This window comes from Galleria mellonella, unplaced genomic scaffold (assembly GCF_026898425.1).
Source record: "Galleria mellonella isolate WM207_F2 unplaced genomic scaffold, CSIRO_AGI_GalMel_v1 utg158, whole genome shotgun sequence".
Lineage (NCBI taxonomy): Eukaryota > Metazoa > Arthropoda > Insecta > Lepidoptera > Pyralidae > Galleria > Galleria mellonella.
In genome coordinates, this window is record NW_026442003.1 from 2,005,117 (window position 1) to 2,024,481 (window position 19,365).

At 45.1% G+C, this 19,365-nt stretch overlaps 2 protein-coding genes across 2 annotated transcripts in view; one reads left to right on the forward strand and one right to left on the reverse strand.

Moving 5' to 3' along the window:
* The first annotated feature begins 207 nt into the window (after positions 1-207).
* On the forward strand, positions 208-3,695 carry LOC113513984 (PR domain zinc finger protein 15-like). The gene has a single exon (XM_026897968.3). The coding sequence runs from the start codon at positions 372-374 to the stop codon at positions 3,102-3,104; it is 2,733 nt and encodes a 910-aa protein (XP_026753769.2). The 5' UTR covers positions 208-371; the 3' UTR covers positions 3,105-3,695.
* A 5,308-nt stretch (positions 3,696-9,003) lies between these two features.
* Positions 9,004-19,365, reverse strand: part of LOC113516412 (nuclear pore complex protein Nup98-Nup96) — a 63,853-nt gene continuing 53,491 nt past the window's right edge. Inside the window, 6 exon segments of the mRNA XM_052892337.1 lie at positions 9,004-9,099; positions 11,561-11,590; positions 11,593-11,710; positions 16,712-16,842; positions 17,235-17,356; positions 19,176-19,278. Coding sequence (XP_052748297.1) covers positions 9,004-9,099; positions 11,561-11,590; positions 11,593-11,710; positions 16,712-16,842; positions 17,235-17,356; positions 19,176-19,278 — 600 coding nt within the window.

A 19,365-nucleotide genomic window follows, 5' to 3' on the forward strand; every position in this document is an offset into this window, starting at 1 on the left:
TGGCTAGGTTTTTGTGACAAATTATATCGAGATGGAAATATATTGGATGACGGCATATATATGTACGTAGTGGATATTCATTTTTATTTTTATTATATTATTGCTTTGGAAAGGTAACATGCATTTAATTTTTTTTTTTCTCTAGGTCCGTTTATATAAGGCCAGTGCCAACTTTTACAATGTAGTGTTTACTTACTCTGTGCTGTCAGTCACCAAAAAAAGTAAAAAATAAATGTCAAAAGAGTTATGGCGGCTGTCGTTGTTTACTAAAATGAAAATTATAAAAATTATTACATTATTACTGAACTACACTTAAAACAACAGTTGGGAACAGCCTAAAATAGCTGTCGGCTGTATAGAAATCGAGAACCATGGACGGAAGCCCAGAAATAGGAATGGACTACGAAGACCCAGGCGATACTACGTGTTCTTTATGTTTCGCCGAGTTCCTCGATTTGGACGACTTGAAAATCCATATTAATCAAGTGCACAGGACGCCTGCGTTCGTGAAATGCCAGTTTTGTGACTCGGAATGCAATGATATGGACCGATACGCGTCTCACATAGTAGACGCTCATCTAGTATGTTTGAAAACCTGTAAATACTGCACTAGGATGTTTCTCAACGCGGACAACTGTCGTACACACGAGCACAAGCATTTTATCAATACCTCCACAAGGAAATACTCTTGTTCTCAGTGCATCGCAGTTTTTTCCAGCATACCTGAATTGGAATACCACGAATATGATAAACATAAAGATATCGGGGATGGTGTTTTATTACAAGAGTGTTTTCCTTACTTATCATCAGTTCTGAATATCAATGCCTTGAAATTTATACAGTCATATGGCACAGATACTGTGTATGTTTGTGTTCACTGCGAACTAACTACACCGGATGTTATGGAGTATATTGAACATTTAAAGCGATCTAAATGTCGTTCGTACGTCTGCGATAAATGTTCATTTGTGTATAAAAAGAAATTTGGATTGATAAAACACTTTTATACACGTAAAGAGTGTAACAATTACACTATGAAGATACCGAAGAAAAAATGCGAAGACTGCCAAGTTTACTTTACTCCAAAGTTACTTAAGGAACACAAGAAGAATTGCAAGGCCCTAAAATGTAAGGTATGTAATTGGACGTTTAATAGTATGTACGAACTGACATCGCACCAAACTGAGTTTCATCCGTTGTCTATATCGCTGCAATCATGCAAGTTTTGCAACAAGGAATTTGTTGGAACAGTCGCTTTGAACAAACATATACACAGATCGCACAAAGACGCCGCTCATCTTTACAAGTACTCGTGCGTTCATTGCAATGCAATATTCAACCATCCCAAGAAGTTGTTCTGTCACTTTTTCACTAAGCACAAAAATTTGGAGCCGTACACTTGTAAAATCTGTAATGAAAGGTTTAAATTGCGCAAAAAATTCACTTTACATATAAAACTGCTTCATGAAAGTGTCGGTTATGTTGAATTTGACGAGAATCTCCATGTGTTTTTCACTGACAAAAAACCCGAGAAATCATTTAAACCAACAGCTAATGTGGAACATATGGCTGTATCTGAAGATCTTGATAACACAGATAATAGAGATGAACCATCACAAGCTGCTACTGAAAGAAAGAGAGTTACATTTGATGTAACAATAAAAGAAACTGTAAACCTAGATAACGTCTGTTCAGACTTTATGGACGCAACTGAAACCGAAGGCCAACAAACTGAAGGAAACCAGACTGATATTGAAGTACCTAAACCTGGTTTAACACGTAAACGGAAGCTGAAGAGTACTAAAAAGAATCAAAAGTTAAAAAACCAAGTAGTGAACTTAGATAGTGATTCGTCAGATGATGAACCACTATTGGTGGTTAGAAAGAGAGTCAGGAAGAAGAGACAGCAAAAGTTAAGATGTGCCACATGGAATACGAAGAGGCAAGTGGTAAAAGCTACAGATACTAAAAGGTTCACATGCAATATATGCAATAAATACTGTTATACTTATAACAATTTTCATAATCATGTTAATTCACACTCAAAAAGTGAAAATAAAAGATGCATAAAGTGCTTCAAACAGTTTAACTCCAAAGAGAAATTAAAGAGCCATATGGAAAGGCAACATTCGTCATCAAGATTGACAGAGACCCTTAAAAAATTAATTGAGAAACGCAAGAAAGGTTTAGGGGCAGAAGAAGTTCAGATTCCAGCAGCAGAAAGGTTCCGAAAAACTATTAAAAAAGTCAACATCGAAAGGGATTGTAATGCGGCAACAATAAAACCAATTGAGGATGGTCTGTCCGTTCAGAAATTTATCGAAAGCTTCACACCAGAAGTTAATGAAGGTCCGAAAAAGGAGATTGTCATAGACACGGTGGTATCAATAAAACCTGTCACTGATAATACTGTTAAACAACCATTGATTAAACTGACGAAGTTTGAACAAAATACAAATTCACATTTGAGAGTTAATTTTAACACAAAACTAGCCATGCCCGTTAAATTTAAACCCGATTTAGGAGAGAAGCAAAAAGTCACAATCAAGATTGTTCCAGAAGCTTCATATAATACTTATCCAAATGATGATACAGGTGTTACAGGTGATACCAGCTTTTACGACGATGATGGTGGACAAAATGACGACATTCCAGAGGTGGCGCAAGAAGTGATGCTGGAAGGTTCAGAAGAACTAAAATCCGTGCAAGTGCCACACAAAATAGTTTTACCTAACATACTAAATCTACCAGAGCAGTGCAAAGATGTACGCATAGCCCATTTGCTGCCACAAGCGCCGTATTATAAAATTGTTAAAGTTAAAGATTTGCTAAAGGAGCAAAACCAAAAGGCTAACGACGAGGTAGATAAGCCAAAGGAATCGATAAAATTGCCGGACGGCACTAAATTGGTCAATGTGAATCCATTAGCGCACTTACTAGGTGACACGCCAGTTGAGAAAGTATTTGAAAAGAATAAGAGCAAATATAACTTCAAACCTAGAGATTTTGAAACCGCCATAGCCAAAGCTATGTTGAAATTGGACAAACCTGTAGTGAATAACAAAAAAAAGGGTAAAACAAAGAATTATGCTAATGAACAATAGAAACAATTCAATGTTAACGAAATATTAAAAATATGAGGTTAGAAGAAATGTTGCCTCAGAATCGGTCCCATTCTGAGAAAAATTGAAAATTATGTGATTATTATTTTAATTCGATTTTCCTAATATTATTTTACATTACACGATTTTAAATCAAAGAAACGGGAGAATAATTTGAAGTTTGAATTCAGTGTTTCGGTTTTTGTCAACCTCTCCCTTACATCCCGGTATATTGCTTATGTAAATGTTCCCAGTCAAAATGCAAGGCACGGGTAATATCTGTACCGCTTCGATATCTATGTATTGGGCTCCTCTGTATATTGATGGCGGGAAATGAGATCATTTCGAACACTGATACCAGAAATTTTAGCACCAATTTAGATATCTGTTGTTTTGATCAGGTGCATTTAGATATATATTGGATATCCATAATTTTATATATTCATTATTAAACAGTATATAGACATTGTAAATATGGCATTATCCACCTTCTATAAGACCATGGAAAACATCACAAGAGTGCTGGTGCACTGTGTGCATGATTAAAATAAATAATTAAGGCATTTTTTTCAAATAAAGTGTAATTACTATGAAGTTATTGTTTCATTTATACCACTACTATGTAATGCCTATTCAAGTTACTGGGGTCGAATGGTGACAGCATACTCAGAGGGTCTGTAAAATAAACCTCTGCCTCTGTCCCATTCGTGTTTCTACCGTGAAGCAGTCGTGTTTGCATGGCTGTGTTTCGGTTTGAAGGATGGGATATGCCAGTAAAATTTTTGTTCATTTTCATTACTAGATTAGATATATATTCCACACAGTTTATGTAGAAAGTATGCAAGTAGGTTGTATCTGAATTTGGTAAGGTTATACGGCCGTATAACATGTTCTATACAGTGGCCTGCTATGAATTGACAATTTTATCACTCCTTCTATGTAACACTCATTGTTCTTAGTAAAAAACTTAGTCTGATAATGACATATCTAAGGTTTTCAATAAAACAATAAAATATTTAAAAATATTTTTTTTTATTACAACTGAAAACATATCCTTAATAATAGCTAAATGTACACAAACTAACAATGTCCTTTTTATACCTAAACATGAAAAAAAAAAACAATTTTTTTAGAAAACTAGATTCAATTTACAATTTCAGGTTAGGTTAACTACATTATTATATTTTTAGATTCATATCTTAGGACCATAAAATAACAAGCCGAAACATGGCGATCTAGTGACCATATTCAAAATAATAAAAAAAGTGATATTGTAAATACCTATTCCAGATATTAAAAAAAAAAACTTTGATTTTAAACTACTTTAGACAAATAGGTGGTATACACAGAGTGAAACCGATATCGTCAGCATCCTTCGAAGACAGTGGTCGATCAGCGAAACAAAACACTGAAGGAACCTCTTAATACATCACTAAGGGGGAAAGGGATTGTTAGCAATGGAGTTTGACAGCCCCATTGCTAGCAATATGCCCTATTAGGTCGACCTCCACGTGGTTCCCCATGGAAACCATCGTGAAGAATTTTTGTTGAATTCGTCACGATGGGCTAACTGACCTGCTTCATCTGCACCTATCATCCTTCACTGGTGCCCCGCCGGTGTATACCGATAGCGCGGGTGGGGTTACCATTCCATCATCGCCCATAAAAAATATACATCACTAAAGCCTAACTGTGAATGCCAACGTCTGCCAAGTATGGCAACTATTAGTAAAAACCCCTTTTACAGGGATGATTTAGTAGTGGGCAGGTATGATGACGATTCTTTTGGATTGGGGGTATTGCATGTAGTTGCCACGTTTGACAGGTGAACTGGCAACCAAAGGCTTTGGTGATGTTTAAGAGGGACGCAGTTGCCCGTCTTTCTACTAAGATCCCTTACTGGCCTCTTATAATACTTACAAAGAAGGAAGAGTGTGGGGTCCGTTCTATTCCGGGACCACAAAATGACCATCTTCCGTATACTTTCGAACGCTTACAGTTTCAACTTTATATTATAAATATGGTCCTATTTATATAGAAATGTAACATTTTCTAATTAAGAAACATACTTCCATCTTTATTCATTCTAAAAATGTGATTTACACTTGTAAAGTTACAAAATTTTCTCCAAATTATCACCCTTGATAATTTATTAAATTAAATTTTTTTGAAAATGACAAAACAATCAGCGTTTCCAACAATTAATTATTAATCTATATACAATTGATATTTTTCTTAGAAAAAAAAAGGACTCCTTACTAGAATTAATCATCAAACATAATGACATATTGAGTAAATTGTTAATTATCACTTATAAATACTAGGTTTAATATAAATACACTCATTGCTAGAAACCAAATACAAGGCGAGCTTCACAAAAACATGCCCGAGAGTAGATAATCACAAATTTGTATTGAAATTTCAATGTTAAAACGTGTTTAAAAGGAACAAGGAAGGGGGAGGGGGAGCTGCGCCAACCCCAGAATTGTCTAGTACCTACACCAAGATCTAAAGGAAAAATCACAAAAACATGGCTGAGAGTACATATTCACAAATTTTCATTTACTATTTTAAAGTTACCATAAACGTATTTTAAAGGGACGTGGGGGGGGGGGGGGGGAGCTGTGCCAACCCTAGAATTGTCTAGTACCAACACCAGGATCTAAAGGAAAAATCACAATAACATGGCTGAGAGTACATATTCACAAATTTATATTTATTATATTAAATAATTCAATGTTACCATATGCTTATTTAAGAGTGATGAGAAAAAAAGGGGGGGGGGGGCTGAACCAACCCAGCCCACTCTGCATCTTAAATACGTCACTGAATATCACACGCGACATATTTAATGTTACTGCATACCAGTTGTTACATTTTATCAAAGTAACTGTTGGTTGGATCCTTTATATAATTAAAAAAAAAAATGTAGGTTTGCCCCTTTTATATAATTAAAAAATGTAGGTTTGTCCCTTTTATATAATTAAAAAATCGAGGTTTGGCCCTTTTATATAATTAAAAAATTTAGGTTGCGCCCTTTTATATAATTAAAAAATTTAGGTTTGGCTCTTTTATTTTATATAATTAAAAAATGTAAGTTTGCCCCTTTTATATAATTAAAAAAAATGCCCTTTTATATAATTTGCCCTTTTATATAATTAAAAAAATGCTCTTTTATATAATTAAAAAATTTAAGTTTGCCCCTTTTATATAATTAAAAAATGTAGGTTTGCCCCTTTTATATAATAAAAAAATGTAAGTTTGGCCCTTTTATATAATAAAAAAATGTAGGTTTCGCCTTTTCTTATAACTATTGGTAATAAATAATATTTTGATTACATTAAAATTAAGCGCAGCGAATACCATTGAGCTTTCAAATGACTGATCCCATGCTTTATCAATATCAATCAATGCACTGTAACATTCAATCTCCTCGCACGTTACACCACGAAATAACATTACATACAATCCTCCTCACATAACATTACATCCAATCCTACTCAACCAACAATCTATTCTTAACATTTCTTCATAAATCCTAACATAAAAGTTAAAAGGAACGATATTTTAACATTTTTATTTTTTATTTATTTATTACAATGCATCCATGTACATAATATAGTTGTTACAATATTCTTATGTAAAGTAAGTACATGAAACCCTGTTCGGGTGTAGCAAAATTACATTGATAGGTAGCTAATATACATGCATTAATGTCAATTTAATTTTTAGATTATATTTAATTATTTTTACATATAATTACTCATTTTTTTTTACAAATGCTCGTATTTTTAAAACAGTATTATGCAGTTTTACCATGAAATTTGTCTCTTTTAAATAAATTTGAATGCTATCCTGTTGTAAGTTAAGCACGAATGTTGATTCATGGTTAACATCTTTGATTTTACCGTGGTTAAGTAAATAAAGAATTATTATTATTATACTAAATTTTAGAAAACATTTCATGGCAGGCGCTCTGAACTGTGTACAAAATTTCCAATATACCCATTCAGTAGTTTAAACATGACTGACGATAAAAAAATGTTAAAAAAAAAACATTTACAAGTTAAATTTAATTATAAGTTAAAACTACGCTTTGGAATTGGAATAAAAATTTGATGGAACAATAGACAAGAGTTATATTTTTTTTTGTAAAATGTATATTCCATATTATTATAGGGGCCATAAAATGATTTGTTTTGTATTTTTTTTTTCTCTCTACTAACATAGTTTAAGTCAATTGTTACTAACAAAAATGGATCTTAGTTATTTGTAATAAAGAAATTATTATATAATTTTTATATTTATACAGACAGTACGCTGAAGTGGTCACTAAACAAATTTAGACACGAAATACTAGATGACGTTGGAGTCGAGACTGTAGTTTTTGTTATTTTATAATTGAGGGTAGTGTGAAGTATATTTTCTAAATTGGCGCGTTTTTAGGATGTACACTCAATATATACAGTAGAAACTCGATTGTCCGGACTGAATCTTGTCGCTTTGTATTCGGATAATGGAATATATGAAGAGAAGTGATTGTTAACGAGCCGTTTCCCGCGGCATTGCTCGCTTCTGTGTAGTTACCAATACATAGATATCGATGTGGTACCGATATTAAGTCCCTGTCTGACACTTATGGCGGAAAAATCTATTTCAAATTCGCATGTACACAAGTCGGCTATGTATATTCATTGGAAATGGTTTCTTCTTTTTGTTATTGTATATTGGATAAAAGATATTTATAACATTCGTTATTGGACCCATATATATAGATATTGGAATTGCAATATATATAGATACTGCTAAATTATTGAATAACAGATATTTAACATGTACGTTATTGGATATACACACAGATATACATGTTGTACTTACAATAAATTATTGGGTAAAAGATCTTTAACACATTTGTTATTGGACCAAAACATAGATATTACCGGCCCCTATTATGGACTCGCTAGCGGTAACGATTCTATCAATAGAATCGTTTATAGTTTGTCTACAGGTGGGGGGGGGGGGGGGGTAGTATTTGCGTGTACGTGTTTATTCAAAACAACAAGAAGCGACCAAAATCAATACCTATTAAAGGTCATTACATGACAAACGCTACAAAAGGCTCAGAAATAAAGATTAAGAAATGTATTCTAATATATCTTTAGACACGGGTAATATCAGTACCGCTGTAATATCTATATATCGACTACCTCCGTAGACTGATGACGGAAGAAAGATCATTTACACCAATTTCGATATCGTCCATATCTCTAAATAATATATTAATTCCCATAGTGTTCTTCACTTCGATATATATATTGGACAACCGATATTGAATATACTCATTATTGGGCCAATACATTGATACAGTAAGCAATATATATAGATATTAGCATATATATATTTATCAATATCTATGTATCTTACCTACTATATATTTTTATGAGAAACATACAAACACGACGGAATGAAACCTTCAAGAGATTAGACGTATATATACAAATGTGCCTGTTATTTTTCTACAATCTTATTTAACCGCTTAAACATCTCGAACGAGACTCTCATGCGCATCAAATGTGTTCCGATTTGCGCTATCCCGAGTACCTCTCGCCACTTATAAATATTACGTTTATATTTTTATCTGGAGCGATGTCTTCTCGCCCGTTTGTATTTCATAGAGCTTAGTGTATATCTACTGTATGCTCGCTCGAATTTAGTGCGTGGGCTAGTGCGCTAGTTGACCTTGTTTCACAGAAAAATTCTCGCATTAAGTGATTGGTTGATAATCCGGATAATCGCGGATCAGTTTAACCGAATTCCGGATAACGGAGTCTCTACTGGATATTTATGACTGCGTTTCTAATTCACAACGATCAATTGAGCGAAAATATAATTCTACCTTATTCTAACTTTGTACTGTGGCTCTGTGCGAGGAGAGAGGGGAACTGGACGCCGAATCGATGCACAGTTCCGAGGCTTGCTCGGCCAGGTCTAATGTTATCTGAAAAAGAAAAAAATAACCTTTAAATATTGGGGGGATGGGATTGCTAGTAATAAGATTTAATTTTCGCATTATTAGCAATACACCTTTATCAGGTCGACTTCTACGCGGTTTCCCCTGGAAATTATCATGGTTAATTCAGCGCGCCAGCTGCACCAGCCGCGCGGGCCAGCGCGTGCCGTGTGCTGCGTGTGTAGTGTGTAGTGTGTAGTGTGTAGTGTGTAGTGTGCTGCGTGTGTGGTGCTCACCTGTCGCAGGGCGGGCGCGGCGCAGTCGGGCGGCAGGCGCAGGCGGCGCAGCGCGGCGGCGAGGCGGCGCGGCGGCTCGCGGGCGGCGCGCGCCAGCTGCACCAGCCGCGCGGGCCAGCGCGTGCCGTGTGCTGCGTGTGTAGTGTGTAGTGTGTAGTGTGTAGTGTGTAGTGTGTAGTGTGTAGTGTGCTGCGTGTGTGGTGCTCACCTGTCGCAGGGCGGGCGCGGCGCAGTCGGGCGGCAGGCGCAGGCGGCGCAGCGCGGCGGCGAGGCGGCGCGGCGGCTCGCGGGCGGCGCGCGCCAGCTGCACCAGCCGCGCGGGCCAGCGCGTGCCGTGTGCTGCGTGTGTAGTGTGTAGTGTGTAGTGTGTAGTGTGTAGTGTGTAGTGTGCTGCGTGTGTGGTGCTCACCTGTCGCAGGGCGGGCGCGGCGCAGTCGGGCGGCAGGCGCAGGCGGCGCAGCGCGGCGGCGAGGCGGCGCGGCGGCTCGCGGGCGGCGCGCGCCAGCTGCACCAGCCGCGCGGGCCAGCGCGTGCCGTGTGCTGCGTGTGTGTGTGCGTGTGTAGTGTGTAGTGTGTGTGTGCTGCGTGTGTGTGTAGTGTGTAGTGCGTGTGTAGTGTGTGTGTGTAGTGCGTGTGTGTAGTGTGCTGCGTGTGTGCTCACCTGTCGCAGGGCGGGCGCGGCGCAGTCGGGCGGCAGGCGCAGGCGGCGCAGCGCGGCGGCGAGGCGGCGCGGCGGCTCGCGGGCGGCGCGCGCCAGCTGCACCAGCCGCGCGGGCCAGCGCGTGCCGTGTGCTGCGTGTGTAGTGTGTAGTGTGTAGTGTGTAGTGTGTAGTGTGCTGCGTGTGTGGTGCTCACCTGTCGCAGGGCGGGCGCGGCGCAGTCGGGCGGCAGGCGCAGGCGGCGCAGCGCGGCGGCGAGGCGGCGCGGCGGCTCGCGGGCGGCGCGCGCCAGCTGCACCAGCCGCGCGGGCCAGCGCGTGCCGTGTGCTGCGTGTGTAGTGTGTGTAGTGTGTAGTGTGTAGTGTGTAGTGTGCTGCGTGTGTGGTGCTCACCTGTCGCAGGGCGGGCGCGGCGCAGTCGGGCGGCAGGCGCAGGCGGCGCAGCGCGGCGGCGAGGCGGCGCGGCGGCTCGCGGGCGGCGCGCGCCAGCTGCACCAGCCGCGCGGGCCAGCGCGCGTGTGCTGCGTGTGTAGTGTGTAGTGTGTAGTGTGTAGTGTGTAGTGTGCTGCGTGTGGTGCTCACCTGTCGCAGGGCGGGCGCGGCGCAGTCGGGCGGCAGGCGCAGGCGGCGCAGCGCGGCGGCGAGGCGGCGCGGCGGCTCGCGCGCGCGCCAGCGCGCCGCGCGTGTGCTGCGTGTGTAGTGTGTAGTGTGTAGTGTGTAGTGTGTAGTGTGTAGTGTGCTGCGTGTGTGGTGCTCACCTGTCGCAGGGCGGGCGCGGCGCAGTCGGGCGGCAGGCGCAGGCGGCGCAGCGCGGCGGCGAGGCGGCGCGGCGGCTCGCGGGCGGCGCGCGCCAGCTGCACCAGCCGCGCGGGCCAGCGCGTGCCGTGTGCTGCGTGTGTAGTGTGTAGTGTGTAGTGTGTAGTGTGTAGTGTGTAGTGTGCTGCGTGTGTGGTGCTCACCTGTCGCAGGGCGGGCGCGGCGCAGTCGGGCGGCAGGCGCAGGCGGCGCAGCGCGGCGGCGAGGCGGCGCGGCGGCTCGCGGGCGGCGCGCGCCAGCTGCACCAGCCGCGCGGGCCAGCGCGTGCCGTGTGCTGCGTGTGTAGTGTGTAGTGTGTAGTGTGTAGTGTGTAGTGTGTAGTGTGCTGCGTGTGTGGTGCTCACCTGTCGCAGGGCGGGCGCGGCGCAGTCGGGCGGCAGGCGCAGGCGGCGCAGCGCGGCGGCGAGGCGGCGCGGCGGCTCGCGGGCGGCGCGCGCCAGCTGCACCAGCCGCGCGGGCCAGCGCGTGCCGTGTGCTGCGTGTGTAGTGTGTAGTGTGTAGTGTGTAGTGTGTAGTGTGTAGTGTGCTGCGTGTGTGGTGCTCACCTGTCGCAGGGCGGGCGCGGCGCAGTCGGGCGGCAGGCGCAGGCGGCGCAGCGCGGCGGCGAGGCGGCGCGGCGGCTCGCGGGCGGCGCGCGCCAGCTGCACCAGCCGCGCGGGCCAGCGCGTGCCGTGTGCTGCGTGTGTAGTGTGTAGTGTGTAGTGTGTAGTGTGTAGTGTGCTGCGTGTGTGGTGCTCACCTGTCGCAGGGCGGGCGCGGCGCAGTCGGGGGCGGCAGGCGCAGGCGGCGCAGCGCGGCGGCGAGGCGGCGCGGCGGCTCGCGGGCGGCGCGCGCCAGCTGCACCAGCCGCGCGCCCATCTCCGCGCGGGCCAGCGCGTGCCGACCGCTCCTGACATCCAATGCAAATCTAATCACATTCGCCGCCAAACAGTCGGCAGGACGTCCCGGCGCAAGCGCCGGTTAGTTGAGCCAAACGCCGGACGTAACAGTGAGGAGGAGGACGTGGAGATTGTCAAGTCCTCGGCATCTGGAGCCACCCGAAAAAAGATGCCCGCGAAAGTGGAGGTAAAGGAGGCAAAGGTTGTCCTGACAACCGCTTCTATTAAGGAAATCAAGAGGCTGGCTGCGGCTACCGTTGCCGGCACCTCGAAGGCCTCGACCAGCACGGTGACTTGTCGTAGTTCCCTTGAGGACGCGCTGCTGGCCGATGCCTTGGGTGCTGACATCCAAGGAGAGGGCAAACCGGATCCTGGATGCGGTGAAGCCGTCGGGCAACATAAAGGGGACGATCGTCAGGTACATAAAAGCGAATATCGCCGCCATCCGCGAGTCCTCGTCGTCCCTGGTGGAGCGCTCGGCTACGCAAGAGAATGCGGACCTCCGCAAAACCGTGGAGAGGTTGACCACCCAGCTCAATAACCAAAAGGTCCTCCTGGACAGCACACGGCAGAAGGTGGAACAGCAGCGGCAGGAAATTGCGGCGTTGCGTAGGGCGCTGTTGTCATCCGTTAAATTCGGACACGGTGGCGCTTATGGCTCGCAACCAGCAGCTCGAGCGCGAGCTGAAGAAGGCGCAAACGGCGAACGAGTTCCGCCAGGAATTCACGCTTAGCCGTCAAAACCTGCGTCGCCTAAAACAAGAGTCGGCGGAGGCCAAGGCTACTGCGCCACCACCATCGGCGCGAGTGGCCGTAGAGGCTTTGCCTGCCGCCCCGGCCCCTTAACAGCCGGGTATGGCCCCTCGGCATGAGGAGGGCATGGAGGCGCGAATCATCAGGCAGATTGGCAAGCTTTTCAGCGCCCGATTTGCCTCCATAGAGGAGAGCTTTGGCCAGGCCAAGACAAAGAAAGCACCTCGCAAAAAAGGCGAGGCAAAGAGGGTCCAGCAGCCGAAAGTAGTTGCGATTAGCCATGATGGGTCAGCAGGCCAAGCAGTCCCAGCCTCTGATCAGGGTGCTGAACGCGACCTGCCACAACCGTCCGCTAACACACAAAGAGAGGAGTGGACAACAGTGGTCAGGCGTGGTAAGCGCCCGAAGCCGATCCCGTAAGATCGAAACCCCGAGAGGCAGCGCCACCTTCTTAGGTGACAAAGGCTGCAAAGCCTAAGAAGAAGAGGAAGCTGAGGTTGCGTCCGCCCCGGTCTTCAGCGGTCGTCCTGGCCCTCAGACCGGGTGCGGAAGAGGCCGGCACCGATTACCTGAAGGTAATGTCCGAAGTTAGGACAAGGATCTCCTTGGATAGCCTTGGAATACCGTCAGTGTTTTCGGCTGGCGAAAACAGGCATCCGCATCCAGGTGCCGGGTCCTGTTGCCGAGAGTGGTCCAAAGGCGGATGCGCTGGCGGCCAAACTGCGGGAGGTGCTGCCGGAGAGCCAGGTCAAGGTCTCCAGGCCAGTCAAATGCGCGGAGATGCGCATTTCACATCTGGACGACGCCACCACGGTAAACGACATGGTTTCGGCTGTGGCGCGCAAAGGCAGGCGCGACGAGGCCTCCGTGAAAACGGGAGAGATCCGTCGCACGCGCGCCGGCGTGGGATCGGTCTGGATGCGCTGCCCTGTGGCGGCCGCCAAAGCCTTAATTGGCGCAGGCCGGATCAAACGGGGTTGGCTAATGGCACGGGTGCATTTTTTGGACCCGCGGCCCATGCGGTGCTACCGCTGCTTGCTCCTTGGACACGTAGCGCAGCGGTGCACCGCGAGCGTTGACACCAGCGAGGGCATTCTCTGCTTCCACTGCGGAAAAGCCCCGAAATGCGGCGTCTGTGCCGCGGCTAGTCGGAAGGCGTAAGTGGCACCTCCAAGTGCAGGGACCCGCGCAAGGTTCGAGCTTCGGTGCAAGATGGCCGCAGGTGCGGAGAGACGATGGACATCTAGCAGACTTTTACACTGCTGGGTGTCCCTCGGCTCTGAAGTGGATCTCCGGGCGGCGGAAGGCGGGACACTTCCAAAGCCTAACTAGAGGTGGAGACCCGGGAGTCGGCGCGCTGCGTATTCTTGGCGCGCCACTCGGAGTGACCTTGTCATGGGGTGGCGCCGCCGGTGATTGGGACGATTGCAAATCGCAAGCCCCAGTCATCGGCACACGGCGTTGAGAAGAATACCGAAGTGGTTTTTAGTGGGTAAAAATCCCACAGTACCACCACCCCGCTGGCGGTGGGTCTCTTTCTGAAGATTTTCCCCTCGATAAAAAAAAGGACCAAGATCTCCCTGGAATTTATCGGTATTTCCGAGGTTCACTTCAGGGTAAGCTTCACGGGAGCCCGTACGTTAGAGTAGCCGGGTGCCGATACCGATCCCAAGGCAGACGCACTGGCTGCCGAACTGGGAAAGATCCTGCCGAAGGACGCAGTCGAATCTCCCGTCCGATGAAGTCGGCGGAAATCCGAATTCTGGACATTGACGACTCTGTGACAGTGGCCGACGTCGTTCAAGCAATAGCGAGAGATGGGGGTTGTCCGGCGAGCTCGGTGAAGACTGGAGTAATCCGCCGGGACCCTTCGGGTGTGGGCTCAGTTTGGGTCCGTTGCCCTATAGAGGCAGTCAGAAAACTCACCGTAAAGAACTCACAGAAAACACAAGGTAGGCTTAGATTTGAGTGGGTGACGGCGCGGGTGCGATCTCTCGACCCGCGTTCGATACAATGCGTCCGATGTCGGCTCACGGGTCACGTGGCTCATCGGTGCACCGCGAAGGAAGACCACAGCGGACACTGTTTCCGCTGCGGGCAACTCAGTCACAAGGCCGTGTCGTGTACCGCGCCATCACCTATGTGTAGGCTTTTCGCCGCGGCTGGTCGGAGGGCCGCCCATCGGGTGGGCAGCACTTCTAAGTGCCGTGCACCCGGGGTCGGCGCTTCGACGTGGTCCGCGTATAAGGGGGAAGGAGTCGATGGAAACCTAATCCTACCTAGGTGGGCATCGACTCATATCGGGTCCTCGGGGAGGACGATGATTAGGGCAATCCGAAGCTCACCAGGGGGGAATGAGAACCGTGTGGGGGCGTGTTGCATATACCCTTCACGCCCCGAGGTGGAGTTACCCTTCATTGGGGCTCGTGTCAGTGTCGAGGTCGATTTCAAAAGGGATCCCTCGGCATTGTCGTTTTGAGCTGGGAGGTATATCGTCAGGTCGTTTAGCCGGTAGGAGTCCGGCAGTACCCACACGGGCCCTAAACTGTGTGGGTTTGCATAATGCATTTTTCCTGACGTAAAAAAAAAAAGAGGCGGGGTTATCATACCATTTTCACCCATGAAAAAAATCATATTCATTTGTTACATGGTACAATAAGAAGTTACATATACAAGTATGGAAATGGAGGTATGCAAATGTTAAATTGTATTTAGTCTCAACATTTTACGTCTACTTCAACGTCCACAACGAATACCACGTCGTACATAAAAGGTTACCGTACTATATGTACGAGTCTCAGCCAGTCCTCGCAACAGGGTCAGACTCTACTGTGACCGACCCATCATCAAAGACAAAACTGTAGCTGCTAATAAACCTGATATTGTATTTTTTTTTAACGCTACTTAGAATGTAAGTGGTAACCATCGCCTATGATCATGACAGACATGGACATAACAGAGTACAATGTTTCGCCCATGATAACCCCCATCTGTTACCATTCCCGAGGACTCAGATGTTATACCTTTAAACCTTGTAATTCTACTGCCATATCCCACCCTTTAAACCGAAACACAGCCATGCAAATACGACTACTTCACGGTTGAAACATAAATGGAACAGAGTTGCCCAAGCAAATGACTTTTGTACAAAATCTCTCTCTGGTAAAAAGTGGTGATGGATCAGGCACTTTGAAGGGTATTTTTGGCGAATATCTTCATATCGCATAAAACCGAAACCGGGAAAAAAGGAAGTATCTCGACTTGGCTCACAAGGGTACCGGAATGTGGGGATTAGATCCACCAAAATCATCTCAATCATTCTATTGATGAACGGTCTTATCTCAATCAGTCTGGAACAACACCTCAGACGGTTTAGATTCCGAGACAGCACACTTCCGGGGAAGATGTAAATGAGCGATGCTCTCGGATACTACCCGCATAGTACGCTGGTTTCTTTCCCTGGGGCCTCAACCACAGTTTAAACCCCAATTGGTTTAAACTGTGGTTCTGACAGAGGTTAGATCTCCCTTAAGAAATGTGAGTTTTAAATAAAAAAAACTAGGCATAACGATGACACCAATCTTCTGCTTCTCAAAATAGGACAACCAGTGTTGTGAGGAAGGAAAGGGATTGCTAGTAACATGGACTACCAGCCCCATAGCTAGCAATATACCCTATCAGGTTGACCTCCACGTGCCGCCCCGTAGAAACCATCGTGCTGAATTCCTTATTCATCACGATGGGCTAACTGACCTGCCCTTTCACCCTCACCTATCATGTTTCCCTAGTACCCCGCCAGCGTATATCGTTAACGCAGGCGGGGTTACCATTCCATTATCATCCATTTAAAAAAAACCAGTACTGTGAGAAAAAGGACAACAAACCTCTGGGGGGATCATCCAGAACAATTGTGTTTGTGACAGTCGCCTCTTACGACACCCATGGGAAAGGAAGGGGGCAGTCTATTCCATAGAGACCACACGGCTTTCATTCATACACCATAAAAATTATGTGATTCTAATATCTGAAGGCCACATAAATGTGTTTTTTTGTATACAACTTAGAATAGCAAACAAGCTGACGGCCCACCTGATGGAAAGTGGTAACTGTCGTCTATAGACATGAGCAGTACCGTGGACATAACAGAGTATACTGTTTCGCCCATGATACCCCCCATGCGTTGCCATTCCTGAGGACTCAGGTGTTATTCCTCTGTACTCTGTTAATTCATTACCAAATCTATGGCGTACGTTACTTACGTGGGTTGTAGAGCGGTGAGGGCTTTACAGGCGGCCGCCACACGTGGTCGTAGGGCTTCCAGCTTGCCCCCCACCTCACTGCCGTCGCCGCCGTCACCCTCGCCGCCGTCAGCGCCTACCAGCCCACGGATCTGGAATACAAATATTTTGTTACCAACTTTATATTGATTTGATTAAATACAATTTATCAGGGGGCACAGTAGTTACCAAAACAAAAAAAAAACCGGTCAAGTGCGAGTCGGATTCGCACAAAAAGGGTTCCTTACAAAATAATAAATAAAGTTTAAAAACATTTTTTTTTTTGTAAAATAACTACAAATTTACGATTTTCAGATTTCCCCCTTTATTTGTGCTACGTGACATTGCTTTTTGCCACATTTCATGATTCCAGGACAACGGGAAGCACCCTATAGGTTTTGATTTCCTTTGCGAATGTCAAAATATGCGATATAAACGGAACATAAACGACCGTATAAAGATACGGCCGTTTATGTTCCGTCACCCATTAAAAAACCCCACCGACCTGGGTACAGACGTGCCAGTAATGGTAGAGCGCGAGGCCGCCGCTGTGCCAGCCGCTCACCTCGTGCCGCTCGCCCGCCTCGTTCAACTTCTCCAGCAGCGGCGCTATGCTCTCCACGTCGTCTGCGACAAGAGTACACAAGCATAAACTTATTTATTTATTTATTTAATTCTTTATTGTACACACCAGTTTTTTTTTTGATGGGTGAAAATGGTATGGTAACCCCGCCTGCGCTAACGGGATATGCCGGCGGAGCACCAGTGAAGGGTGATAGATGAGAATGAAAACAGGCCAGTTAGCCCATCATGATGAATTCATCAGGAATTAACCATGATAGTTTCCAGGGAGAACCGCGAGAAGGTCGACCTGGTTGGGTATATTGCTAGCAATGGGATTCTCAGTCTCCATTACTAACAATCCCTTCCTCCCCCCCCCCCCCCCAACTGTACACACCAGTTATTTATAAGCATATGACATAGGCAATGGGATTCTCAGTCTCCATTACATAACTGAATCCCTTCCTCCCCCCCCCCCCCAACTGTACACACCAGTTATTTATAAGCATATGACATAGGTAATCAATGGATCAGGTGGTTGGGAGCGCGTCGAACATTGCCGATCTCAGAACAGTTTATGGGGATGAACCGTCCACAAGTGGCTAAAAAGGTCAAGACATTCTGAAGGATGGCATTCAATGGACATCTGTCGGGCATGTCGCCATCGCCTGAGACAATGTCACCTCTCTTGTTGTCAGACATGTGCTTTCGTGACTTCTTCTTGTTGTTCATTTGGGGGACATAAATGAGATAAAAAAAGCTCTGAGAAACCTACAACAGAGGACTTTGAGTGGTACTTGCACAAGTGCATTATGTCACAACTTTGAAGGGGATAAAATTGAACCTGAATAATTGTACTTTCCACAAAATACTCCATCAAGAGCTAGCTCTGAAATACGGCCTCGCGAATGAGAGGTTGCTGTACTATAAGTACGAGCCCCAGCCGGTCCTCGAAAGCGACAGCGTCAGACTCTACTCGGACAGATCCATCATCACGGACAGGACAGTTCTTGCGAACAAACCTGATATTGTGGTGGTTCAATATCAGGATATGGTTAATATCAGGATACATTCAATATCAGGATACCTACATTATTAGGATACGTTCAATATCAGGATACGTTCAATATCAGGATACCTACATTATTAGGATATGTTCAATATCAGGATACGTACATTATTAGGATATGTTCAATATCAGGATACCTACATTATTAGGATATGTTCAATATCAGGATACCTACATTATTAGGATATGTTCAATATCAGGATACCTACATTATTAGGATATGTTCAATATCAGGATACCTACATTATTAGGATATGTTCAATATCAGGATACCTACATTATTAGGATATGTTCAATATCAGGATACCTACATTATTAGGATACGTTCAATATCAGGATACGTACATTATTAGGATACGTTCACATTATTAGGATATGTTCAATATCAGGATACGTACATTATTAGGATACATTCAATATCAGGATACCTACATTATTAGGATATGTTCAATATCAGGATACCTACATTATTAGGATATGTTCAATATCAGGATACGTACATTATTAGGATACGTTCAATATCAGGATACGTACATTATTAGGATACGTTCAATATCAGGATACGTTCAATATTAGAATAAATTCAATAATGCATGTAACATAGTCCAATTTAACTGTGCATTAAATGGCCGATTTAAATGTTAATAAATAGAATTTAACTGTTTAAAGTTTAAATTAAATAGTTTTCTTTCAGCATCTCAAAGGTTTAACTGTAAGCGATCCCTCTATGGGATAAGTCCGCCATTGTATATTAAATCTTTTAATGTGACCAATGTAAATTATGTACAATAAATATGTGAGAGTGAAACAACTGACCAGAGAGCACCGCCTCCGGCAGCAGCTCGTCTAGAAGCACCCTGTGAGCGGCGTTCCACTGCTCGGCGCCGATCAGGTGTTCCACTTCGACGGCCGGCAGGTGCTGCGAGTGAATTCGTATATTTATTTATTTATTTCATCAACTGGATGAGCTTTACACTCACCCAATACGATCACCCGGTGAGAAGTG